We start from the raw sequence: 25,611 nt of genomic DNA, 5'->3' as shown, positions 1-25,611 counted from the left end.
CCCTGCTTTTCCTTTTGATGGGGGGGAAATAAAAACAAGCCCGGATGCTTACAGCACTTCAGGATCACAGTAAAAGCACCAACGGTTTGGGAGAGGGTAAAAATCACCGCAGTGGCAGGATTTTGTAAGGGATGAAGGAATAACGATGCGCGTTAAATCTGGGATTTGATGGGAATCGGCCCCAAATTTCCCCTCTGAAGGGCGCAACCTTTTCTCGCGCGAGGATTTTCAGTGTTTTCCCGCATCCTGGATGGAGGGCTCGAGCCCCACCGCATCTCACCAAGGCAGGGGGCTGCCGATCAGGATCCGGCCCAGGGGATACTCCTTCCCTCGCACCGTCACCGGTGGGCTGACGTCCAGGTTGCCGAAGGAGTCGAGGCTGGTGATCTCTTTCCCAGGGGGTTCACGAGTCACGTAGCCGAAATCGGGGCCCTGGGGAAGAGAGGAGAGATGATGGGGACCCCCCGGGTGGAGGATTTTGGAGGAAAAAAGGGGGGGGTTGGCAACGCAACAACGTACCAGGATCTTTTTAAAAGCAAAATCCTTCAAGCCTCTGTTCCTGGGCGAGTCGAAGACAACGGGGAAGGTCTTGTGCGGCGCTTCCACGTAGCCGAACTCCATCTCGTCCTGTTGTGGGAAGAAGAGGAGGAAGGAGGAAGAGGAGGAGGAAGAGGAAGAGGAGGAAGGCTCCTGGTGGGGCGATAGCCATCTCAGCGAGGTGTGTGGTGAGGGTGGAGCAGGAAATGGGGCAAACCTGGCAAAGCCCGGCTGTTGCCCTTAAGCCCAAGGAAGGCAGCTGCCGCCTTCTCCCAGGGGGTGACACCCCACATGGCACCGCAGTGCCTGGCACGGGTCACCCCCAGGGAAGCAACACCCGGCCACAACGGGCAGCGAAGCGGGGCAGGGACGGCAGGGCTTGGGCACACTGCGGGGACCACGTGGCACGTCCAGCCGGCGTACGCCGTGTCCTCCTGGTGACACACTGTGGGGTCCCTCTTGCAATGGGTTCTCTCTCATAATATCCCATGGGGTCCCTCTCGCAGCGGGAACCCTCTTGCAATGTCCTATAGGGTTCCTCTCGTGGTGGGGACCCCCCCAGCAAAGCCCCACGGGGTCCTTTTGCAACGGGGACCCTTTTGCAACAAAGTACCTCTTGCAATGCCCCCACAAGGTCCCTCTTGCAATAAGACCCCTCTTGCAACATCTTATAGGGTCCCTCTTGCAGTGGAGACCCTCTTGTAATGCCCCACAGGGTCCCTCTTGCAATGAGGTCCCTCTCGCAATGCCTCCATTAGGTCCCTCCTGTAAATGGGCAACTCTTGCGATGTCCCATGGGGTCTCTCTTGCAGTGACCCATCGGGTCCATGGACAACATCCCTGTCCGTGCTGGTTGCCACCACCCGCAGCATTTGCCCGTGCTTTAGTTCACGGTTGCCTGGTTCACCTCTTAGCATCTAGGCACTTGCCCAAGCAACTCAGCTAGTCCCTCCCCAGGTGTGTCAGCAACGGGGGTGACACCCTATGTGCCCAAAAGCCTCTAAGGGAGGAGGAGAGCCATGTATTGCAAGCATCGATTGATGACCTGGATCCAGCGGTCACTGCGGGTTTCCACCTCCGAGCAGATGGTCAACTTGCAGTTGGCTTTCTTCAGCAGGCCCCGGAGCCCTTCCAGAAACACTTGGTTTTTTGGAGCTGCTGGATGCTGGAGGGAGAGGAAGGAGCAAACGCTGAGAGGTGGAATCATGAGAAGCCGCCCCCAACCCCGACTGTGCAGCACATTCCTCATTCCTAAATGCACTGGGAATGTCCTGCATGAGGTTAGACCCTGGAGAAGGTCCTCCAGCCTTTCTCCTTGGGGTTTCAATGACTGCAGGAGTGCCAGCGGGCTCCCTACCCAAATATTTCCTCCATTATAGCATGCATCAAGCCTGGCTCGCCCTATAGTGGCTACGTAGCAAGGAAAGGTCAAAAGCTCCTCCTTGGAGAGTCACCCAAGGCAGGAGAGCAATGGGTTGATGTCCCACCTACCTGCAGACAAAAACCTCCACAGGCTGCTGGGTGTTTGGCGTCATTATCCAGGGTGCCACGCGGAAAACCACTGTATCCGTGAAAATTGGGGTGCCCGGCGCATTCTGCGAGGGGTGAAACACCAGGGAGCGACGGTTGAAAACCTCACCATTGGGGAACTTTACAGGGGATGGGACAAACCCCACGTACCTTATGGGGAACCTCCAGCAAGCTGGCGCTGAAGGAAACCAACCCAGAGAAGCCCACGTCAGGGAAGGTCAACCCTTCAACGTAGAAGGTGTTTTCTCCATTGCCGACATGGTCCAGCACGTAGGAGAGCTTGTCCGGCCCCAACACGGGTTTGTAGTGGGGGTGTGAGTCACTCCCTAGAGAAACACCGAAATACCCAACCCAAGACGGGGTGACCAACCTGTCCACTGGGCTGGAAGGAGGCACCAGCGAGGAGGTGGCTGATGCTAGTGTGGTTTGCAGAGGAACGGGTGTGCCTCCTCTTCTCTGGGGAACACACTTGATCTTCCTCATACAAAGAGGACTCTATACCCTCAGGTCCAACCCTTTCAAGGTGCGTGGCTCCAGTTAGGCATCTAATGATATACTTGCGTTCCCTGACCTGATTTTAGGCAGGGAGCTGCTGGGGATCCAGCTGCCGGGGTGTTCAAAGGTAAAACGTGCTGCCCGACAAGATGGGCTGCTTTGGCGGCTGGGTCATCACCCGCACTGAAAAGGTGCCGGGGGCCACATGGGGGTTATCTGCCCAGTGGGAATGTCAAAATTTCAGCAGCCCCACTGAGAAAAGGTTTTTTTATCCTTTTCTCCTTGATTTTTCCCATAAAACCCCATCTTCTAAAACAGAAGAGGAGCTTTGGGGATAAATGAGTGTTTTCGGCAATCGGAGGTACCCAGCCCCTAGCCATGGTAAACAAAATATCAGGGTTCACCCACCTCAGGATCATGCACAGATATCTGGGAAGGAAGGCAGAAATACTCACGGATAGCGTGGAAAACCCGCACTTTATCTGCGTTCGACTCGGGGACGTGCAGGACCACCTGGTACTCAGCGAAGATAGCGCTGGGACCTTGAGTCCGCAGCAGCATGACGGACATGTCCTGAAGGTCTACGGTGCGGAAAAAGATGGAAAGAGGGGACGCGAAGAGAGGGGAGGGAGGTGTTGCAAGTGGGAAACACCCCAGTGAGATCTTTTGGGTCCCCTTTGCACTGCAGATGACACCCTACCTGCAGTGGTCCGTATGTCCACCTGACCGCTGTCTGGCCCCCCCGTGCCGGGGCTGTCCCCGTCGCAGTTGACTAGGAGCACGGCACCTTGCCCATCTGGACCCCACGTCCACTTGGCCTGGAGGCGAAGCACCCAAAGAGAATGGGAGCAAGATTTTCCCCATCCCAGCCTCCTCCCGAACCAGGGGAAACCCCACAACCACGCTCAGAGGACAACCCACAACATACAGTCAAGACTGGTGGGGAGACAGCAGCGATGCTTTCAAGCCACTAAATTTCCTAACCTCAGTTTCTAGCAGGTCCAGCAAAGACTATTTCAAACAGATCTTATCTTGTAGCAAGCCAGAAAGTATCTGCCAGGCTTCACCCGGGCAACACTACGCCGTTTCTAGAAATGCATCTCATCTCAATGTACAATTTGCGCTGTCGATTGGGCTGCAGCTAATTATCCGGGTGTAAGTGCTTGGGCATATGCAGATTTGTTGCCAAAGGGGTAAATCTCTCTTGCTGTTTGCAAAACTTGCAGCTGACTCATTTAGTGGCATGTTTCAAGTCCAAAAAGGAAGGAAAAAAAAAAAAAGAAAGAAAGAAAGAAAAGAAAAGAAAGCAGAGTATTTTCTCCTATATAATCCTTGGGGCTGAACTGGAGAGGCAGGAGATTTTGGCACGGAGTAAGAAAATCAAGTCTTTTCCTCCTCAATTAGCATGTTGAGAATTTGCCATGTGATTTTCTCTAGGTTTTCTCTAATTCAGACACCCGCAACACCACACAAGTCCCTCTCCCTCCTGGAGATTTTGGGGGAAAAGACTGCAAACAGCCACATCCTGTGTTGACCCTCCATACGTTGCCTACAGCAAAGCTTCTCCTTACCTTGTCCTTCCCTCTGCTCTTCACTCTCCCATTACGGCTCACATCCACGTCCAGGGATACCTCTGAAACATCAAGAGAGAAGGAAGCCACTGGCAGGGGAATGAGCTCTCGGCGGCATTTTGGGCTCATCCTTGGCACTAGTCATCAGTCATCCAACACCAACCCCACCTTCATGCCCCAAAGCTGCTTCAGACCCAACGTCTCCAACAAAATGCTGACAGAAAAGCCAACTCGATGGCTCTTTCATGTCTTTCCCCTTCGGTCTCCAGCTACCTTCTCCCATCTTGGTTCCCCCAGATGGGATGTACCCACTTCATGGCATTTTGTGTTTTTACCAATTTCACTATAGTGTTTTTCATGAAGCCGAAATGTAGTGGAGGCATGAAAGTGTTTTCACCATGGGTGACTGGACATCAAAATAATTACTAGGCTTGATGCAATATTTGAGAAGGACTTTCCCTTACAGAGCTCTTTTTGGCCCAAATCTCTGCCTCTGCTGCAACAAAGCAGAGGTTTACCAGCGACCTCGTCTAAATCCTACCTAAATCTGTATTAAGCCTATCTTAATACAGAAACTCCTCCAAATCAGATATATGGCGTGTGGAAAACACAGGCACTGAAGCAGAGATTGTCCTTCTCTTTGATGCAGAGAGGAGGACACGGAGAAGCTGGAAATGAAGCTCTAAATCTAAGCAAGCCAAGAGCATTTGGTAAGGCAAAAGCCCTGTGGACAGCGGTGGCCCCAGATGGAGACCATCAGTGATGGGACGTGGGAAACCATCAGCCTCTTCAGGTGTAATTTTGGAAGGCATATGCATGACTTAAGGACACAGGTCTGGCTGTCATGTGAACGCTTTAGAAAATTCCAAATTTAGGGTAATTAATCCATCCAAGTGGAAGGCTCTGCATCCAGACTGGTTGTCTAGACTCCCTTTGTAGTCAGCAGAGGAAAATAGGCATTTCAAGGGAATGATTCATCTCATCCTAAACTTCTAAAATAGGTCAGAAGACTACCCTTTGGTGCCTATTCCTCTCCACTAGATGCAACGGAGGTCACGGAGGGGGACGCTGACCAAAGTTGGGTGAGATGGTCTCCTTCGGATCCTATTCTGCCAACGCAATGGTCTTGGCAAGCAGAGGAGGATGCTCGGTGTGTACGTTGGGTGGGGACACGGCCCAGCCTGTGTCTTTTTTGCACCATATAAGGCAGCATAATAACATTTTAATTATTTCCCTCTTGCTTGTCAGCATCAGTCAACACCCAAACCTTCATTGCACATCACAGATGGGCAGCCCGCGCCCCCCACTTAACTCCCATCCCATGAACCCAACTAGATCTTGGCATCAGAAAGGGTTGGCCGGGTTTGAAGAAGCATTGTTGTAATACCTACCTACGCAAGTGAGATACAACCAAGCCACCGAAAGCTCATTGCCTTCCCGTCCGTAGTATGAAATCTTAACCTGCGAAGACATCACCAGATCATGACCCATGTCCCATGTCCCGTCATGCTGAGTAGGTCTTTCCACTCATTGGGTTGACCAATCAACGCTATACAACAAGCTCTTGGAGCATTCATCCAAGTCATTCTCCATTAATCATAGTTCAGCCGACCCATTTCTGCTTGCTTCAGCGCAAAAGCAGGCGTGAAAAAAAGTCAAGGTTGGAGTATTTTTGCTGGCCGGCTTGGAGTTTCTGACACCAGCTTTTGCAACCACCGCTGTCTCACATTTAGGGCACAAAATGTGATCTCCTTCTCCTTAGTTTCATTTTTCATACACAATAATTACACAATTCTTTTCATTTTTCATACACAATAATTACACACTTCTTTTTAAGTTTGAGTTTTTTTCCACAGAAACGAGCCTGATGTCAGCACCACCTAGAAACTCTCGAGCCTTCCCATAATTCTCCCTTCTTTCCTGGAAAATTTGACTTATTTTTCCAGTTTCAGTGCATAAAAAGCAACTAACCTTATTGTCATTGACGGTCCTGCTGACGACATCAATGGTCACTATAACCTCTATGTCAGGATCCAGGGGCCATCTGGAGTTAATCATGGGTTTTGTCATGGGGCTGTGGATGATGTGAACCGTAACCGCGGAGGTGGCATAGACATCAAATGACATGGCACCTTTGGGGGTAGATCTGAAACAGAGAGCAGCGTTGGGTTATAGACCAAGTTGTCGCTCCTGTTCTCCTTTGTGAAGCCAAATACTTGAACCCAGAATTAAAATCCAGCCTTAACCAGGTGGAAAGGACTCAGAAACCATCTCCAGGTGACGAAATGCGTTGTCTGAATTTTATACGTATTATCTCTGCGGTGGTGTTGAGCAAGCAGAGCTCCCACTGGAGCTTTGGCACGTCCGTCCGTGGTTAAGCCTAGATTGCGAATCGCTGAAGTTTGGGCATCCAACCTCCCTCCACAGCAGCATGAAAACCCCCAAAATTTCAGCATTCCACAACAAAACCCCAAAAAAGAGTCAGGACAATTTTTGATGTCGGCCATCCGGGGAGATGGTTATTGTGGGACCATACCCTGACCCGAGAGATGCCCAAACTGGAGCAGAGCCTGAATCCGAGCATGGAGAACCCGAACCCCACCTGCATGACATCCCTCGCCTTTGAAGTGCTGTCTACCTGCTCATTACAGGCCCAGCACCTCCATCCCAGGAGCACGAGTGCTCCGACCAGTCTACCATCAGGAGCCAGCCTCCCCAGCCACATGCGAAAAGGGACAGGGTGGTAAATTTTAACAGCAAGAATAAAAAAAAAAACAAAAAACAAACCAAAACAGCAACACAAAAGAGATTTATTCCCAGTGTTGCTCTTAGCAAGGCTTCCCTGGTGCCTGCAGTAGCTTGTAAGGGGAGATTAAAGTGTCACCTCGCTTGTCACCCCTTGTATTTAACATCATGCAACGTCATAAATCCACCTGTACGCTGTTACACACCGTGACTTCTTGAATTTTGCCCTGATTTTACAGCCCTCGCACTTCAGCATCACCAACCAGATTCCAACTGTTATCCATTTTCTGCCCCAAAACAGACCAAACCACAGTCAAAGCTTGACGAATCCATCACCGAGTTCCCCCTGGCCAGTGGTCTCGGAGAACAAAGTGATGCCATTTTTTCACTTGAAAGAACATTCGCCCTCTGCTTTTTTGGACCAAAGCTCAGATTTTGCTACTGAGGAGCCAAATTGCCGATGTCGGGGCTTGGGCTCCATATTTAAATGGAACTGAGCTTGCTTTGAGTCCAAATCCAGGGGAAAAAAAAATCAAATAATACTTTTTATGTATTCCCATCTGGCTGAGAGGACAAATGATACTTTTTTAGCGCAGCTAAAGCTCAGTCCAAAGCCATAAGGGGGGACAATGGCATGTCCTGGCCCAGCTCCAACACACAACCCCAATAATTGCCCCGGATGCGATCCCAACTGGCTTGTCCTGTAGTCTCTATCATTATAAACGTGATTTATTAAATAATGACAATGTAACAGCCAGGTAAATACAGCTTCCTATCTGGCTAATAAAGCAACTCCCGTATTTAATGCTGGAAAAAATCTCTTTTTGTGAAATCGCCCATGCAAACCTGCTGGTGGACTTTTTCTGCCTGAGCCACGCATTTTATTCTTTACCCCATTTTAGCTCCAGCCAAGTTGCTCATCTTGAATTGCTCTTGCCTAATGTTTTCACAGCCAGAAATAGATCCCGCTTAGCCGGGGTGTGCATGGGCTTTGCCTGCAAATCGTCATGGCTCGGCTACGCTTCGACGCCTCGCGTTTGCGAGAACCGACGTCCCTCCTTTGGGCGCAGCTCCGCACGGGACATTGTCCCCTAGAACAGACCTGGCGGGACGTGTCCCCCGTGCACCAAACAAGCTTGCCAACTCCTTGGATAAACTCACGATGTGGGCTCAAAATGAGCTCTGATTTCCCCCCTAGCACGCATTTCTCCTCCAAACAAAGAGCAAAACCACCGTTGGGCTCCCCCGAAACCCATCAGCCCTATGGAAAACGACGGGGATACCCCGATGCCAAGCCTTACCGGCGCGTATCGAGGAAGACCTCGGTACCCAACACGCAGACGCCGTAGCTGGCGTGGCTGGTGGACATCTGCACGACGTGACGTTGGGGCATGATGTGCCGGGGACCGCGGCTGCATGTGAAGGAAGCTGCTGCCTGGCTTTGTAGGTAAACCAGCACGACTGGATTAAAAGGCAGGGGAATTTAACTCCTCCTTCCCTCGATGACGGGGTTTAGCCAGGGGACCCTGCCGTCTCCACCTCCGCCACCCAGCAAGCTGCCGCCCCGCTCGGGGAGATGGAGGCGATAAGGCAACCCTCGGGGGGAGCCAGGCGGCTCCAGGGAGGGGACACGAGGCAAAGGGGCAGGACGGGGTGGGTGACACCCAGCCCTGCCCTGGGATGCTCAGCAGCGAGCTCTTTCGGGGCTTACTCTCACCTTTTTATTCCCTTATAGATCCATATAAGGACTCCAAAGCTTAATGCATTAAACATTTCAACTCCTCCTGTTGTGCAAAGTGGTTGTTTAGGGTTATTACAATACACGGTATCATTAAAATAAAGCATTTTCTTTAAAACGACCCAAATTTTCCATCTAGCCTCTCCACAGGTGACTCACGGCCTCGGCTACCCCATTAGGGCAATGCCCGAATAAAGCCTAACAAAAGGAAATGTTTGTTCAGGTCGGTCCTTCCCATCATAACAACTCCCGAGGAGCGCGACGGGCAGAAACGGGTGCAGGGAAAACTGGTTATTTGGCAGGCAGGGAAGAGGGAGAAAAAAACAAACAACAACAAAACAACAAGAGGCTTTCAGCGGAAATTAAAAGTTCTTGGTGTTTCGCTCGGACCTTGGCATTTCAGGGGAATTAGGGCTTTTGGGCAGGCAACACAAGTCTCACGGGAAACATCCCCATCGCTGGAAGATGTCACCTACCGGAGATAGGCATCACTCTCTGGGCCATCCCAGGAGGCTTCGCCTGCCCACAAAGGGGGAAACTGGGTGAGATTAATCTTGCTGAAGCCGGCAAGGAAGTCTCTGCCGCGCTCGGGGATGGAGGTGGCAGCTAAGATGGAGGAAAAAGGCAGCGTAGGGATGGGGAGAGTGCCGACAGCCCCGTTGCCGCAAGGTTCATCCTCGTAGCCAGAGGATGGGTTCCCATTCTCACAGCGTCTTAGCAATGCAACGGGCAGCAGAGGGCTGGAGCCAGAATAAACTCAAGTTTTGAGAGCGGGAGGACCCGTTGCAAACCAAAAAGGTCAAAGCAGGCTCAGCAGAGCAAGAAGGACCAATCCCCACCACTGCACCGAGCCGCATGTCCTCAGCCGGAGGAGCAGCGACCTGCGCGCACCTTCCTCTGCAAGATCAAACCAGCTGCTTTAAACATCTCCCAGCCAGTCTACATTAAAGGCCTCCTTCCAACTTTAATTGCAGCAGAAAAAAAACAACAGCACCTTGTCTTATACGTGAGCACGGCTTTAATAAGATCGTGGGAGCCTGCTGGGGCAGCCAGGATGCTCGAGTGGGAAACGCTAGCGGCATTTCCAGGCTCTCCAGGACCTCGCCTTGCTTGAGATTTTAGATAAAATCCCGTTTCCCAAAACCCAGCGTGAGCCAAACTCCTGATGTTCATAGACTCGCGAATTTTGTCAGTTCTCAAGCCCTCATGGGGGAGCACAAGCCTTCACGCACCCCTGAAACCCTTCGAATTGGGGCAAAGCAGAGCTGGCACAAGGAGCTCATTGCATCCTCTGAGGAAGAGTCTGGCCACGGCGGCATCTCTTCCGAAGACAGCTGCAAGTTGGATTTCCCACTCACGGCTGCTGGTTGCACTGGTTTGGACTGGGCACGGTGCTGAGCTTGCCGCCTGCTGTGATTTTAGCATCGCATCCTGCTTGGCTGGTTTGAGCCTTGTGCCGGACAGGGAACACACCTTAATCCCCACGGGGTCAGGCTGGTATGGTCTGTAATCTGGAGGGAGGTGGAGGATGGTGGTTTCGGGCTCCCAGCAAGCATGAGGGCTTCAGCAGAGGGTTTGAGACCATATGCTTCTCAAAATCCATCCAGGATCACACCTATCCAGAAAGGATGGAGACACGGTGCCGAAACCTCATCTTCATTTCAGGTTTGGGTTGGTTTTTTTTTCAGCAAGTTTAGTCACGGCACATTTTGAGCCACCACGGTCACTGCGGATGCTCGCTCAAACCCAAAACACCTTGTCTTCGTTGGGTGGTACCTGCACTCACCTCTTCTTCCTCCTCCACCTGCTATTAGCACCGACATGCCCGTGCACAGGGAGAATGACGATTTTAAGTCATCTGGCCCATTCAGAGCTGAGTGTTTCTTCCTAATAACACCTTGTCTGGAGGAGTTGCTATTAAGATCCCTGGTACACGACGGATGGGATCCCGCCTGTCCATCAGATTGAATGAGCTTGGGGAGCCTTGTTTTTTGGGGTTCACTTCATCTTTTTCCAAATTTCAGCCTGGTTTTAGCCATGATGGAGCAAGACCCGACCGCCCCAGTGCTCCCCCAGGAACACTACTAATAGCCCAGACCCCCTCAGGGCGTTTCTTCTCACCCGTCCTGCACCGCCACTCCATCAAGGAAAGTTTGATAACCTCCCTAAGCCGATAATTACACCTTATTTATTACTCTGCAGACGTAATTGCAGGCAGGAACTTTTAAGAGCCATGTCAGCCTAATTACTTGCAACAAGGCAAAGCATCGAACTAGTTATCAAGTCCTGCTCCGGTTTGCATAAGGGTTTATTTTCTTTAGGTGAGTAGCTGTAACAGCACGGCAGGAGCATCCCAGGATGCTGGCAGGTCCCCAGGAAGGAGAAGTAGGAGGCCAGTTTGGACCAGTAAAAAATGCTTTTAAAGCCAGTAAGATGCATGAGAGGTTGGTCCCCATCCTGGTAAAACATCTGTGGCCAGGACTTGTCAGATCTGGCTTTGCAACCGCCTTCTCCTGGGTGAGAAAGCACCAAAAATCCCCTACCATCCTTTCTTCTTCCCAAAATAAAGGCGTCTGCCTGCTGGGAGACTACATACCTGGCAATCCAAGAGCAAAGCAACCCATAAAACTGCTTTTAACCCCAGGGCTGGAGCCGTGCACGCACCCCGCACTCGTCCTGCCCACGCTCTCCTCCAGCTTTGCATTAAATTTGCTACCCTATAAATATCTCCCTTGCTGGGAGAGCAATAAAGCCATGGGTGGGCTCAGCTTCACCCAAGCTCCTTCATCCTCACCGGTGGGTTGATTTCGCCTCCTCGAAGCTGCCTGCCTCTTCCAAAATAAAGCCAGCGCAGGCAGGAATGGGCAGGAATGGGTAGCGCCGCGTGGCTGAATTGGGACGGGCACCTGTTTGCACCTCCTAAACGCAAAAGGTCAGCTCGAAAGGACGCCGCATTGGGGGGACATTTCCCTCCCACTCTTTGCAATAAGGCACGTGCCTGCAGGAAGGGCACCGCAAAACCACCCCGAAAACCTTCATCGGGCACCCATGCAGCTTAAAACGCCCTTGCACCCACCAGCTCAGTCCTCCTCGGGGAGGAGATGCTGGGTGACACGGACGTGAAAACCCTCAGGAATCAGCTCACCGCAGTTGTTTGCAAGCTCTAGCCCTGGGATCTGTTCCCGGGTCCTTGAAATTAGGGCAGGCAGAGATCCATCGGCAGCAGGGAAGCTGATGCAGATCTGATTTTTAAAAACACCGGAGAACTCCTCTGACCAGATTGACTATAGCCACAAAACCACGAGCCTCCAGACATCTACGTGTGTGTGTGTGTGTATCGCTATATACATACGTCCTGAGATGGTTTACCATGTCTGATCTCCCACCTGATAGCACAGAGCAGAGCCTGCACTGCAAATAGCCCTTTTGCACCCTGAAAAATCCCATTCTTGCACCATAAAACAAGGTTTATTCAATAACTGGCGAGGGGAGTTGCGCAGGCTTTCACCACTCGTCGTGCGATGGGGACGGGTAGGTCCTGGCATTTGTCCCCAGCACCAGACGCAGGTACAGGAACGATGCCTTGGACACCTCTTGGGCACAACTACCCCTCTCCATCCTCCTCAAGTGCAGACATTGCAAGATGCTTTGCCAAAGCCTCCCCAGGAAGGATTTCATATTTTTGCGGCTGCAAACATTGCTGCAGCTGCTCTGTAAAGAACCCCCAGGCTTACAAAGACCCCAAAAAACTTACAAAGAACCTGCGTGGCTTGGAAAGACCCCAAAGAAGTTTGGAAAGACCCCAAAGAAGTTTGGAAAGACCCCCAAAGAAGTTTGGAAAGACCCCGTGGCTTTTACCCATGCCAGCACCATCACGTCAGCTGGACCATGGGGGATATTAATACACTTATATTTTTATATAGATATATAAAATAAACTCCATAACCAGCTAGAAATACATCTGCTGATTTTAAAAATCACAAGTGATGCAGTGACCTTGGGGTCTTGCTGTAAGACGGGAGGGAGTTGGGGTTGGCTTTATTTTGAAAAGGAGGATTAAAATAGCATGCGTTTTCCTTACTGACAACTGAAATACTAAATCCTCGTGTGCGGGAATTGGGAAATGAAAGTGGTAAAAGAGAAGGTGCTTTTTGGTCATTTTCTTCCAAACTGGTGGGTTTACACCTCTATTTCCACAGCCCACAAGTCCCAGGACAGCACAGGGAGGTGAGGCCACCCTGATCCATGCAATGCCAGCTGCTGGCTCCGCTTTGGGGTAAAAAGAGGGAAAATAAGTCTCATACAGCGCAAGAGAACAGAGCCCACTTGTGCAAACACAATGTGGTTTTGGGTTCCCCCCCTTCCCCTCCATTTTAAATTATTTCTCTTTCTCATTCCTCTTTCACCAGTGTTTCTTACTACTGGGGGTTTAAACAGATAAATCATGATGCTTCTCAGAAGAAGGAGCATTTTCCAGCTGCCAACAGCTCAGCTCCCAGGTCAGAGTGTCTAAAACGGGGGTCATTTAACCCAAATCCCCATAACGTTTTGCACAGCAGCAGTGCCACCCTGACCACGATGCTCTACAAAAGGCACAGTCCACAAGCAAAGGGCTTTATGTTTTCTTACATTCTTAGGGGAGAACATCTACAGCCTTTAATAAAATTCCCCCTCCACCACAAACCTCATTTTTACATGTGCAGAAAAGCAGCAAAACTGCTTTCCTTTTTTTTTTTTTCCCCCCTCCCAGGAGTTTGTTCAGCAAGGCAAAGCCCTCGGCCACATTTGCTCAGGTCACAACAAAATAAAACAGGATCTGCTTCCGATGGAAAACTGGATTTGAACTTGTTTCCTATGCCCCAGCCACAGAGGGAAGAAAGCGCTAAAAAATAAAAGCCCAAAAGGGATATAAATAGGGAACATCACCTCGAACGTTTCTGCTCCTGACTAATTGCTTGTGGCTTCCAAAATCTGGGGCAGAAGTTTGGGTTTTAAAATGAATATTTAGCTTGATGTTAATAAATAATGCAAACGCCTGCGTGGGCAGCAATTGCTCCCGATGTGCTCCACTGCGGCACAGGGTGGTAAGCGGCAGGTTCGCCGTGCAAAACCACCTCTGATTTCTCCTCATTGGCAACTCGCTCCCCAGCTTCCCTTTGAAAATAAGGTTAAAAAAAAAAAAAAAAAAAAAAGGAATGTCCTGCTCTTGCCTGAGTGCTGGAAAATTGTATTTCTTCCTCCCAAGAGCAGCCAGTGCTTTTCCCTAGAGAGTAGAAAAGAGTGGATACCCCATGGATGCAAACGCCAGCCCAAACCCAAAGCACTGCAAAATCACCTCTGCGTTGGGCTGCTCATCCCAGTTTGGGGTCGGGGAGATGCTGGAGGGATGGGGAGTTGGGGACAGCTGGGGGAGCTCCTTGCATAGGGCTGGGAGCCAGCCGGGCTTTGGGCCAGCGGCCCTCCCTCTCCATCCCTTCCCTCCCCTCCGAGATCATTTTCATGGGGCTTTAGAGGGTCCAATCCAACCGCCCCCTCCTTTCGGACTGGGGTGGTGGCTGCAAATCTGCCATCCCAAACTTTGCAAGCTCCAAAAGCCAATTGATTTGCTCTGGGGCCAGTCAAGGAGGAAGGAGAAGCGACTGGGCGCTGCTGGGGGAGCTCAGTGCCACCCGGAGCAGGTGGGAAAGGGTGCGTGTGCCCATCGTCGGGGCGTCCGGACTGCTGTGTGGGGAGATGTCGGGGGACCGCACACTCCGGCTGCAGCATGGGAACCGCATCGAGGCCCTGTGCGTGCTGGGCACCCGCATCTCCGTCGACATCTACGGGTGAGTGAGATGCCCCAACGCTCCCTTTCCTCCCTCAATTTCTGCACCTTCATCATTCTCCTCGCCTTTACCCCCCAGTTTATCCTTCTGCAAATCCCCCCTCCTTGTTTTCCCTTCTGCTCCCCCAAAACCCACAGCCCTGACACTGCGATTTAATGCAATTTGTGAGCCAAATCCTCCCTGGGCTTTGCAATTCTGCACAAGTCCCAGGAGAGCTTCGAGCATCCGTGTTTGCATGATACGGTATTTACCCCGGGTCTACGACGGCGATGGGTTTGATCCATTTGTGGTCAACAGATCCGTCATCATCACGGAAAGCTGCTGGAGAGCAGAGGGATGAGCAGGAACCATAGGATGGACGGCAAACAAGGGGACGCAGCTGGGAGAGGGGAAGAAAACAAGATTTAGGGACCAAGCAGTGCCCTGGGAAAGCATGGAAGTCCCCACAACACCAGCCGTGCACTTCTAAAACCAACCTAACACATTGCAAGATAATTATCCCCCCAAAGGAAAAAGTTTAAAAGCTCATTTCATGGTTAATTCTGGTCTTTGCTGCTTTTGCAAATCTCACCCTCAGTATTCAAGCCAAGCAGCACAGTTACAACTCATCTGGCATCTCTCTCCGGGTCAAATCTCCTCCCAGTGGGATTCCCAAAACCCAGAAACAAGGAAACCAAACCAGTTTTTCCATGCATAATTAAATGTAATTTAACAGTTTAAGAAACGCCCGGGCAGCAGCAAATGAGTGCTCAGATTTCCTTCTCCCCCCCCTGCCCCAGTACGGGTTTGGTGGGGCCACCGGCATCCAGAAACCCAATCAATGATGCTGTAATGGTGATACGGTGCGAGCTCTCGGGTGTCAGCAGCAGGCACGCTCAAAGTGAGCCTGCATCTTGCGACCTGCAAGCAGCACAAAAATAATAACCCTGGAAAGACAGGGAAACTAGGGACAAGGAGCTGGGAGAGGGGAAGGGGATGCGCAGAGCAGCTGGAGAAAAGCAAGGGCACATCAAACTGGGAGCAGCGCAACACCAGCTGCTTTGGGGTTGGATAAAATCACCCTGAAAATTAGAGTTTCCCATGGTAAAGTCTCTCAGCTGGGTTGCCACGCTATTACAATGAGCTGTTAAATATCAGGTTCGCCTGGGTTGGAAAATAAACACGGATTTCTCCATTGAAGTGCAAACCCAAGTTCAGTTCCAGTGGCACTGAGTGTTTTGGCTGTGGTTATTATAGATTGTAATCTGCACCGATGGCTAGAAATTAGACTCATTTTGCTAAACTGGAGTGTTCTGCCCTAAAAAGAGACACCTAAAGCATTCCCAGGCAGGGAGAAAAGGGCAGAAATGTGCCGGCGGTGAGCATGGAGACGCCAGCGTGCCCAGTCTTGGCTGTGTTTTGGGCAGTGAAATTAATTACAGTGAGAACTGGCTGTTTTCAGTGCAAACCTCTAAAAATACAGCATGTTTTTGGCAGGGCGGCCCCAGTTGGGGCAGTCTCCTTCAGCGTAAAGCACACGGAAGGGGTGAGCGTGGAAGTGGCATGCCAGGGCCGAGGGGAGGTCGGGTCAGCCCCCAGCAGCGGGACACGGTGGCCGCTGGATGAGGGGACAGTCCTGAGGTTCAGCATGAGCCGGGCCAGCACCGAGGTCAACGATAACAAGGTAAGAAGAGGGGTGCTGGGGTGTGGGACCTCCACGGAGGTAGAGCACCCTTCCTCAACCAAGGATTTGGGGGTTTGCAGGTAACCGTCAGCTTTTATGCAGAGGGAGGACAGCCCATCAACCAAGCCGGGGTCTTCCTCACTGGCATCGGTGAGTATGAAGGCTTCTGCAATGCAGCAATCCCTCTTCAACCCTTGGGGCCCTTGGAGTGGGGTGTTTTGATGCAGGGGCAGAGATGGACCCAAGTTTGTTGAGTCTGGGGGGACTTTTGTGCTCACCCAACCTTGCCGTAGCCTGGGATGATGGTGGGGGGAATCTGCCCATCCAGGGATGTCTCTGGACGTCGACGCAGATCGGGACGGCATGGTGGAGAAGAACAACCCCAACAAGGTAATTCAGCCTCTTCCACTGCACAGAAAGTCCATGGGCTTGCAAGAGCCTGAGCTCGCTAAGCCCCAGCGGGGCTTGTTTCAGGCAAGCTGGACCTGGGGTCCCGAGGGACACGGAGCCATCCTGCTCGTCAGCTGCGACAAGGAGAGCCCCTTCACACCAGCATCGGACTGCGACGCCGAAAGGGTATTCAGCAAAGAAGGTAACCCTGCTTCAAAAAAGAAAAAAAAAAATCATACAAAGCAAAAAATTCTCCGTTATTCCCTCTCTTTAACCTTTTTGGAGATGACGTTTTCCTTGGGAACCAACCGCCCATGAGCTGCTCGCCACCAAGCTGCTGAGTAAGCTTCCCACATGGGAATTTATATTATTTTTTTTAATGCCATGCAAACTAATTGCGGTTAAGCAGGGGCACGAAGCACAGCCAGTAAAATAGCAGAGGTGCCACCGACAGCAGAGCTTGGCCCAGGGATGCTTCGCCCAGGTGAAAGGAGCTCAGGGTGAGGCATGCAGCCGGCAGCCAGGAACACCCGCCCGTTCCTGGAAAACTAAAACCACGCGGAGTCAGTGCCCATCGACTTCTTGAAAAAAAAAAAAAAAAAAAAAAAAAAAAAAAAAAAGGGGGCATTTGTTTCAAAGCACAAGCCACAAACTTTGCTAGCAGGACTGCAGGTTGTTTTTCCAGCTCACAAGGGCTGTTAGCGAGGGAAGAGCAGATTTCTTGGCACGGGAGATGCAAAGCCCATGCAGGAGCATGCAAGCCAGCTGGAGCTGCATGGTGCAATCACCCAATTTTTTTTGTTTGTTTGTTTGCATCCCAGATTTGCTGGACATGTCTCGGATGGTCTTGAGGACTGAAGGGCCACAGCGTCTGCCCCGGGGGTACGAAATTGTTCTCTATATTCCTGTCTCCGATGCTGACAAAGTTGGGGTCTTTTATGTGCAGAGTAAGTCCTTCCTCACCTCCTCCTCTGTCCCTTCCTCCTCATTTGTGGTGCTTTTGAGATCCCTGCAAGTTCTTTTCTTTCCATCTCTGACCTTGTCATCTCCATGCTCTTCATTCAAATAGCACTTCTGAAGCAAATCATGCCCTCGGCATCCCTTCTCCAAATTTTTCCAACGTTGAACATTCTCTCCTCTTAATCAATTGGAAAACTTTGGAGATTAACAAGCAGAGGCACAAGGCCACAAAGCCATTTAGCCAAGGTCATCCAGCAAAGGAGTAGCAAAAAAAGGCCACGGGTCCTGACACCCAGATGCTTTATCCATGATGACAACATGGTCTACAACACATTTTCCCCTCCTTGTTCCTTGTTGTGGGCACAGTGATTTATTCCCTGGGACTAAAAATCACCATCCAGCCCAGAAACATGCCATTAAGTAGCTTGGTTTTGTTCTCCAACACAGAGGCAGTCTGTTGGTGAGGGGTTTGGTGGCATTGCCATCCCATGGCAGGTCAGAGGGGGCTGCAAGGGCAGAAACCCCATGAAAACATCTTCCCAATGACTGCTCCATCCAAGGAAAGGCTGAGACATTTTTCCTCACCCTTCTTGTGTGTGTGTGACTGCAAAACTGCAAGCTCCTTAACTCCTGTTTTAAGGTACTTCTGCCACGTGAAGATGTATCCGCTCACAGAGGTGGAGAAGCTGCAGCACAGAGGGATTGCGGTACCTCCTTGCACACAAGCAAAATAGGCTTGAAACCAACACTGAAACTTTGGAAATTGTCCACTTTCCCCTTCCTCTTCTTGCAGACCCCTTCTTCGGGCAGCGCTACATCCACGTGCTGGGCCGGAGGAAGTTGTATCACACTGTGCAGTACATCGGTGGGGCCACTGAGCTTGACTTCTTCGTCGAGGGGCTCCGCTTTCCCGATGACACCTTCCCCGGTCTGGTCTCCATCCACGTCAGCCTCCTGGAGACCCTGGCTGAGGTCTGGGGGCTCCAGGGAAGGAGTGCAGATGGGAGGCTGCAGCAGCCCAAGGGGCATGGAAAAAGGGATGGGGATTGAATGGAGAGTGGTCCTCTTCAATTCATCCTAAAAATGACCTCAGGGGTAGGGTGTTTGGGGGAAATAGTGGTTACCAGGGTGTGGAAAGTCCTCAATTTCTGCTTGCCTCCCTCAGGGTATCCCCCATACACCAATCTTCACCGACACAGTAGTGTTCAGGGTAGCACCATGGATCATGACCCCCAACACTTTGGCACCGGTGAACGTCTTTGTCTGCAGGTAAAGGCCAAGGGATGATGCCTTCCCAGGCAAACCAGCATCAGCCCCACAGTTTCCCTGGGTGTCACCAAGACAGGCCAGGGAGATGATGGGCAGAGGGAAAGGCAGCTGCCTGCAGGGGATATCCGTCCTCCAGCAGCCCTTCATCCCCTTCCCTCCTGCCATCCACTTTCCCAGCATGAAGGACAACTACCTCTTCATTAAGGAGATAAAAAACCTGGTGAACAAGGCTGGCTGCGAGCTGAGGGCTTGCTTTGGCTACATCAACCGTGGGGACCGCTGGATGCAGGTAGGCGGACACCAGAGAGGGGGCAAAGCTTTCTCTCCCTGCTGATGTGCCCCAATGCAGGTTTTCCTCCTTTCTTTAGGATGAGATTGAATTTGGCTATACCCACGCTCCCCACAAAAGCTTCCCGGTGGTGCTGGACTTGCCTCGAGACACAGGGCTGGAGCAATTCCCCATCAAGGAGCTGCTGGTAAGAGCAGGACAGTCACTTGCATTGTCTGAGGACCAGCTTGAAGGTTTTTACGCTTGGCCTATTTCACCACTCCTAAAACCTGACCTGCACATGGCTCCTTGGAGGCCCTACAATGAATTCCCTGAAAAATGAGAGTTTAACACCTCTGCATGCAACTGCACGGGGATACTACCCCGTTCACTTCCAGCTGGGAGGCCACCAACAGCCTCACCCCCCTCAAAGCAAGGATCAGAGCCCAATCCACATCCCAGCCATCTGGGAAACCATTTATCCAGAAGGTGCTGGATGAGAGAGACAAGGAGGAGCTCACACCTCTGGGAATGAAAGGCTCTTGCCAAGCTCCAGGACAGGAGTGGATTTCTTCACCCTGAATATCCGAGCAATGGGCTGGTTTTTCCTTTCCTCCTCTACGCCTGTGAATATGCAGCAGCTCCCGAGCAGGAGAGGAAAGGGAAGTGCGAGAGGGTCAATTTACTTGCTCAGAAGAGAGTAAGATGCAGCCAGCTGCCAAAAAACACCCCTGTGGGGCTTCTCTGCCAAGGCAAAGGGAGAGCCATGGGCAGGGCCTGCGAGGAAAGCTGCCTGGGAGAGCAGTGAGCCCGGCCAGGGCGTTTTGTGAGAGCTCAGCAAAGACAAGCATGGGAAAAAAAGATGGACTGAATGATCCCTTTGAGATATCACCACACAGAAAAGGCAGGACATCCCCAGGTAGATGCCACCCACAAACCCAGCTGCAGCCTCTGGGCAGCCTTAGCTCATCTCTCCAGTAGCAATGGGAGAAGAGGGCAGCGTATTGGCAGCTCACTTTTTTGTTTGTTTGTTTTTTGCCACATGTCACTTTGGGGAAGGTTAAGCGCTTTCAAAAGCTTTGAAATACATCTTTTCTCATGCCTGAAATGAGTACATACAGTCCCGGATTCATCAGGCAGGATGGGAATAGCGCACTGATCCGCTCCTTCGCAAATAAGCCGGGCAACCACTCCTATCTGCCCTCTTTAGGAATTGCTTTGCTTCTTATTTAGAGAAGCAATTTCAGCCTTTGGAGCTGCTAACACATTATACTCCAATTTCTGCTTTGAAGCCTTCCCTAATCCCCACTCCTATCTTTCCAATCTCATTTTCCAGCTAGGAATATTTAGCTAAATGCAACACACACGGGTCCCCCTCTCGCCCCAGCCAAGCCCTAAGCCCCTGGGACCCCGCGCCAGGGAAAAAGGAGACGAGAGGGAATTAGCCCCTCAAAATCAATCTGGAACTGATAGGACTTGGATGTGACCCGCAAACCTGGGATGAACCAGCGCCTTGACAGTTGAAACCGTACCGGCTCCGTGGTTTATTAAACTGAAATAAGCTGAGAGCAGGTGTTTCATGCTCAGTCCCTCCTGCAGCACCCAGGGAAAGGATCTGACCCCCTCCCCATCCTCCAGATATGCGCCCAAAAAACGCACGGGGAGCCTTGGGGAAAAGCAGCCCTGCTGCACTCTCGCTATCCCAGCTTCTCCAAACACCCTGGATGAAAAAAAAAAAAAGCAACTTCCAGATCAGAGCCATGCACCCTCAGGTCTCCTTGCTCATTTTTATCAACCTGTATATTTGGTTTACCCCTAAGGAAACCCAACACTAATAAGCGATTGGGATTTAATGCTAACCCATCAGATACCTGATCTTCTCCCAGGAGCTGCCGTGAGCTCCAAGCCCCTGTTGACTTGAACCAGAGAGCAAGGACAGGTTCAAGGCAGAATTTTTGTCCCACGGCTGCCATTTTTGCCTCATTTTTATTGCAATCTCTCCCTTGGGCATTTGACCCTGGCACATCACAACCAAGGGTTAATTACCCCTGCATGCACAACGTCTTAAATCCCAGATATATTAAGTCCTGAAAATCAGGGCTTAAATAGGATTTAAGTGAAGTACAGCCCTTCGGGTGGCTCTTATGCCTGGGGTGGATTTTCCCTCAGGGGCTGACGTTCCTCGCTCCACAAGAGCCATCCAGAAACTCAGCTTCAGGGCTACCCCAGCACCTAATTAGCTTAACGCAGACAGTTAAACATTGGCTGTGGGATAGCAGAGGAGATCTCTCCCCAGCTCAACACCCCAGCTCGGCCCCTGGCACTTGCCATTTATTACTGAGCCCAGATGACCCAGAGACCTTTATCCTCTTCCCTTTCCTTTAGCCTCTCCTCACCCATGGACAGGCTTCGCTCTTGATATTTTTACCCACTGGAGCAGCTCTGAGCTCAGAAGGAGGGATAAAGACAAAGGCATGGAGGCAGGGGGGATTCGGGGCAAAGCCTACAGTGATTTTTCCTTCCCCAGGGCCCCGACTTCGGCTACGTGAGCAGAGAGCCCCTCTTCGAAGCCATCACCAGTCTCGACTCCTTTGGCAACCTGGAGGTCAGCCCACCCGTGACCGTGGAGGGGAAGGAGTATCCCCTGGGCCGGATCCTTATCGGCAGCAGCTTCCCCACGTAAGCGATGAGAAACCCACATATTTGAGAGCAAAGGAACCACAATTGCCCCTAAATATCACCCCCCAAAAAATCACATTATGGGCCTTCATTAGCCATTCCCTGACCAGCTGCAAGTCTGATACTGTATGGAGTGGGTGCACCTAAACTCTGCCTTCACCCTCCTTTCTCTGCTACGCCTTGATTGCAATTTATGTGAACGTACATATTGATGCATAAATATCTACTCCCCTTATTCCCTCTCTTGGGGATATTTCCCTCCCAGATCTGCAGGGAGGAGAATGACAAGAGTGGTGCGGGATTTCCTCTACGCCCAGCAAGTGCAGGCTCCCGTGGAGCTCTACTCCGACTGGCTGTCCGTGGGCCAAGTCAATGAGTTCGTCACTTTTGTGCCCACCTCCGACACAAAGGTACCCCAAAACCCCCTACAGCTCTGTGGTTTCTCTTCTGTGCAGCTAATCCCATTGGGGTACCCCTAGGAAAAACCTCAAAGCTCATTTTTTTGACAGTTCCAACCAGTATTTGCTCAGGTTCTCACCTCTGTCCTCAAAATGAGGGCTCTGAACACAAAAAGGGACTTGCTGAGCTAATAATCAACACCAATAGAAGAAAAAAGAAAAAAAAAAAGATACTTGCCAAAGGCAGTCTAAGAAATGTGAGCCTCAAGATTCACATGGACTGGTCAGGGCTCACAGCTGCTCAGCATCTCCCAGATGTTTTCAGAAGTTAGCTCTTTCCTCTATCATGGCTTTTAGTCCTTCTGACGCAAAACTTTTTCCCCCTGGGGAAGTCATGCCTTGACCTGGATGGTTCAAAAGAGGAGTATTTATGCACAGGCACACCCCACAAACCCTCCATGCAGTACTTTTACCCTCCCCAGGGCGACACTAAGCCCCTATGAGAGATGCCATCAAGACTACAGCAAGCAGCTTCCACTGCTCCACCAAGCAGCAAGGAGACCATTTCTGCTGGTGGTGAGCAAATCAGGGCTGTTGTGGTTTGAGCTCAAACCCTACAAATTCAAAATTCCCATAGGATTAGCTTAATAGTGATTTTTGGCTGCTTCTGAGGAAGGCAGAGCCTGGTTATTTGTTTACTCCATCCGCCCCCCGCCCCCCCAGCATTGCAATGCCAACCTAAAAACAAAAAAACAAAAAAAAAAACCAAACAAAAAAAAAACCAACCTAGACACCAGTCTCTCCCAACCCTCCAGCAAACACCCTCCTGGGGATTTATACACCCCAACCGGGTGGGCAGGATTGGACCCAGGTGCAGCCAGGCTGCAGTTTTCCTCCCTGTCTCAGCAGCAATTTAACCCCTCGGGGGCGGTTAGGTGGGTATTTGCCAACAGCGTAAATCATTGCGCCTCACTCAGGCATATCCCCTCAGCACCACATCAAAAAAGACACTAAATAACAGCAAAAATGCCTCATTTTAAGCAATTAAGCTCAGGTTCCTTGCAAAAATAAGCACCTCAAGGCTTTGGATAAGGCACTTTTGGTGACCGCTCTCCCTCTTGTCTTGCCCCAGCGATTTCGGATGCTGATGGCCAGCCCCGCGGCGTGCTACAAGCTCTTTCGGGAGAAGCAGAAGGAGGGCCAGGGTGAAGCCACCATGTTCAAAGGCAAGGGGACAGCAGGCAGCTTCGGCCGAGCTTTGACGTTGGCTGAGACAGCCAGAGCCACCCTGCAGAGCAGCCGGCACGAGGGCGGCAGCGCCTGACCGACATGCGGGTAGTAGGGGGACGTGGGGACCTTTTCCCACCCAGTTGTCCTTCACAGCTGGCAAACGGGATGCCTGCCCACCATACCCAGCCTCCTCAAGCCCTATTTTGGGAAAGCGAGTGGGACGGGAGGGATAAAGCCCTCTGCACGGAGAGGATGCTTGCTTGGTGGGATGGAGCATCTCTGTAAAGGCCAGCAGAGCTCCAGCATGGAGTGGGGACAGCCGAGGGGCTCTCGTGTCACCCCAAATTAGCACTATTATTTTCTCACTTGCCCTTCCCTCCCTGCAGCAATGACATTTTGTATGCCAGTTTGGGCACCCTTTAATTGTGGTTTTGAACACCATCCATCCACCATGGGCCTGACAGAAGACCTCCACACCTCAGCGGGTCCCTCTGGGTCACTGCCACCTGCCCAGGACCCGTCCGTCCCCAAACAAGGGGTAGAGGTGGTAGCTCTGGTTTTATGGGGTTGAGTGGAGAAATTTAGGCGCTAACGCTTCCCACGGGCAGGAGGATGGATGATAGGACCTTCCCAACGCTCTTTCCAATGGGCAAAGGTTTTCCTCCCACCCAGTTTCCCAATAAACTAAGAATTGGGACTCCCAGCAGCCTTAACCCCAACCTCAGGAAATGGGGATTTGAGCTTTTTTTTTTCCATCTCTGTGCCTTGTTTTAAGCTGAGCTCCTACCAGCACCGCTTCATTTTGACAGGGGTTTGCATTTGCAGGGTACTCGGGGGCAGACACGAAACGGGTCACCATTAACAAGGTCCTTTCCAACGACATCCTGGTGCAGCAGAACCAGTATGTCCAGGTAATAACTGATATTTCTGGTAATAATTGATATTTCTTGCAATAACTGCCCCAAGGGGATGCAAACTTTTAAGGGAAGGCGTTGCGTTTTGGCTCTCCTCCTGCGTGAGATGGTTTTTGGGGGACTGAGCCCACCTGTATCCCCCTTCTCGACCTGCTCTTCTCCATCCCCTCCAGCGCTGCGTCGACTGGAACAGGGATGTCCTCAAGAAGGAGCTGGGCTTGACAGAGGAGGACATCGTTGACCTGCCGGCCCTCTTCAAGCTCGACAAGCAGGGCAAAGCCGTGCCGTACTTCCCCAACATGGTGAGGGGAGTGCCCGTTCCTCAGGTCCTCCCCAAAACCCAGCTTATTCAGCCAGGATGAGTCTTCAGGGTTGTCCCAAAAAACGCACAATATTTACAGCTGCTCGGAAAAAGAAAATATCTCCAACCAGGCTCGGATAAGCCCAGCTTATCTATCACAGCTTTGTGTTGCTTGCAGTTGGGTTAAAGGACGTAGTTTTGAGGCAAAAACTTTTCAAAGTGGTGAAATTGCAAGGCGTGGGGTGCATTTTAATGATAAAAAGGGGGAAAGCAATGCTGAATTTGGAGGCCTGGGGGAAGGCGGCTGCAAAAAGTGGGGTCGATGCCCCATTTTAGGGTGAGGCTGATGGAGGAGGGTGGCCAGTGGCTTTCCTTCGCTTCATTACTCCTGACGTCGCTGGGCTCCCCTTGTGTCACCCCACAGGTCACCATGATCGTCTTGGCCAAGGACCTGGGCATCCCCAAACCCTTCGGCCCCATGGTGGGGGGTGAATGCTGCCTGGAGCAGCGGACCCGCTCCCTCCTGGAGCCGCTGGGCCTCCGCTGCCGCGTCCTCGAGGACGTGGCCTCCTACCACGGCAAGCTCGGGGAGGTCCGCTGCGGCACCAACGTCCAGCGCCGGCCCTTCGCCTTCAAATGGTGGCACGTTATGCCATAGCGGGGCCTCCTTCCCCCTCCACCCTCGCCCCCGGTGGCTTTTTCGGCGTGTGTTGCTTGCGATTCAGTCAATTAATAAATTTGCTGTGAGGAATGAGGCGGTAAACTAAGTAATAAAGGGTGAAAATCGTGAGAGAACCTGAGGGAAGACCACAGGGAGGGGAAGCGGGGGACACACGCCATTTCAGCCCTCAGCGCCCACCATTTTGCCCTGCCTGGGTGTTGGGGCAGGCAAGAGAGTCTGGGCACCTTCCCTCCTGAAACAATTCGGCTGGGAATTAAAAAAGGGGCACACTGATCTCCCGCCTCCCCCAAAAAAGGGGGATCAAGGCGTGCTGGCCCCGCCATCCCGCCTTGTACCACAAGGCGCGCCACACTCAAGATGGCGCCTGTCCTTGAGGCCGCCGCCACACCCAAGATGGCGGCCAACAGAGGCCCGCC

General features: G+C 51.6%; 2 protein-coding genes across 2 annotated transcripts in view; one reads left to right on the top strand and one right to left on the bottom strand.

The window, feature by feature from the left end:
* The window catches only part of PADI1 (peptidyl arginine deiminase, type I), a 10,647-nt gene extending 2,376 nt beyond the window's left edge, over positions 1-8,271 (bottom strand). The window contains 11 exon segments of the mRNA XM_009880083.1: positions 281-432; positions 520-627; positions 1,583-1,702; positions 2,025-2,132; positions 2,218-2,393; positions 3,018-3,143; positions 3,263-3,380; positions 4,134-4,195; positions 5,525-5,594; positions 6,105-6,279; positions 8,180-8,271. Coding sequence (XP_009878385.1) covers positions 281-432; positions 520-627; positions 1,583-1,702; positions 2,025-2,132; positions 2,218-2,393; positions 3,018-3,143; positions 3,263-3,380; positions 4,134-4,195; positions 5,525-5,594; positions 6,105-6,279; positions 8,180-8,271 — 1,307 coding nt within the window.
* A 6,078-nt stretch (positions 8,272-14,349) lies between these two features.
* PADI2 (peptidyl arginine deiminase, type II) lies at positions 14,350-25,171 on the top strand. Its single transcript, XM_009880082.1, has 16 exons — positions 14,350-14,441; positions 15,918-16,104; positions 16,185-16,254; positions 16,433-16,494; positions 16,579-16,696; positions 17,316-17,441; positions 18,248-18,426; positions 18,620-18,723; positions 18,901-19,012; positions 19,092-19,199; positions 21,519-21,670; positions 21,936-22,080; positions 23,201-23,294; positions 24,124-24,209; positions 24,386-24,514; positions 24,938-25,171. The coding sequence occupies exons 1-16, from the start codon at positions 14,350-14,352 to the stop codon at positions 25,169-25,171; spliced, it is 1,998 nt and encodes a 665-aa protein (XP_009878384.1).
* The last annotated feature ends 440 nt before the right edge of the window (positions 25,172-25,611 follow it).

The sequence above is a fragment of the Charadrius vociferus genome, unplaced genomic scaffold, assembly GCF_000708025.1.
Source record: "Charadrius vociferus isolate BGI_N301 unplaced genomic scaffold, ASM70802v2 scaffold1592, whole genome shotgun sequence".
Lineage (NCBI taxonomy): Eukaryota > Metazoa > Chordata > Aves > Charadriiformes > Charadriidae > Charadrius > Charadrius vociferus.
The sequence above is the reverse complement of the archived record's forward strand: the minus strand, read 5'-3'. Positions and strand labels throughout refer to the sequence as shown.

Excerpts from the sequence above, each read along its gene's own strand:
- PADI2 (XM_009880082.1), top strand. The coding sequence starts at position 14,350 with ATGTCGGGGGACCGCACACTCCGGCTGCAGCATGGGAACCGCATCGAG. Across the intron at positions 19,013-19,091 it reads GTGGGGACCGCTGGATGCAG|GATGAGATTGAATTTGGCTA; the intron begins GTAGGCGGACAC and ends TCCTTTCTTTAG. Across the intron at positions 23,295-24,123 it reads TGAAGCCACCATGTTCAAAG|GGTACTCGGGGGCAGACACG; the intron begins GCAAGGGGACAG and ends TTGCATTTGCAG.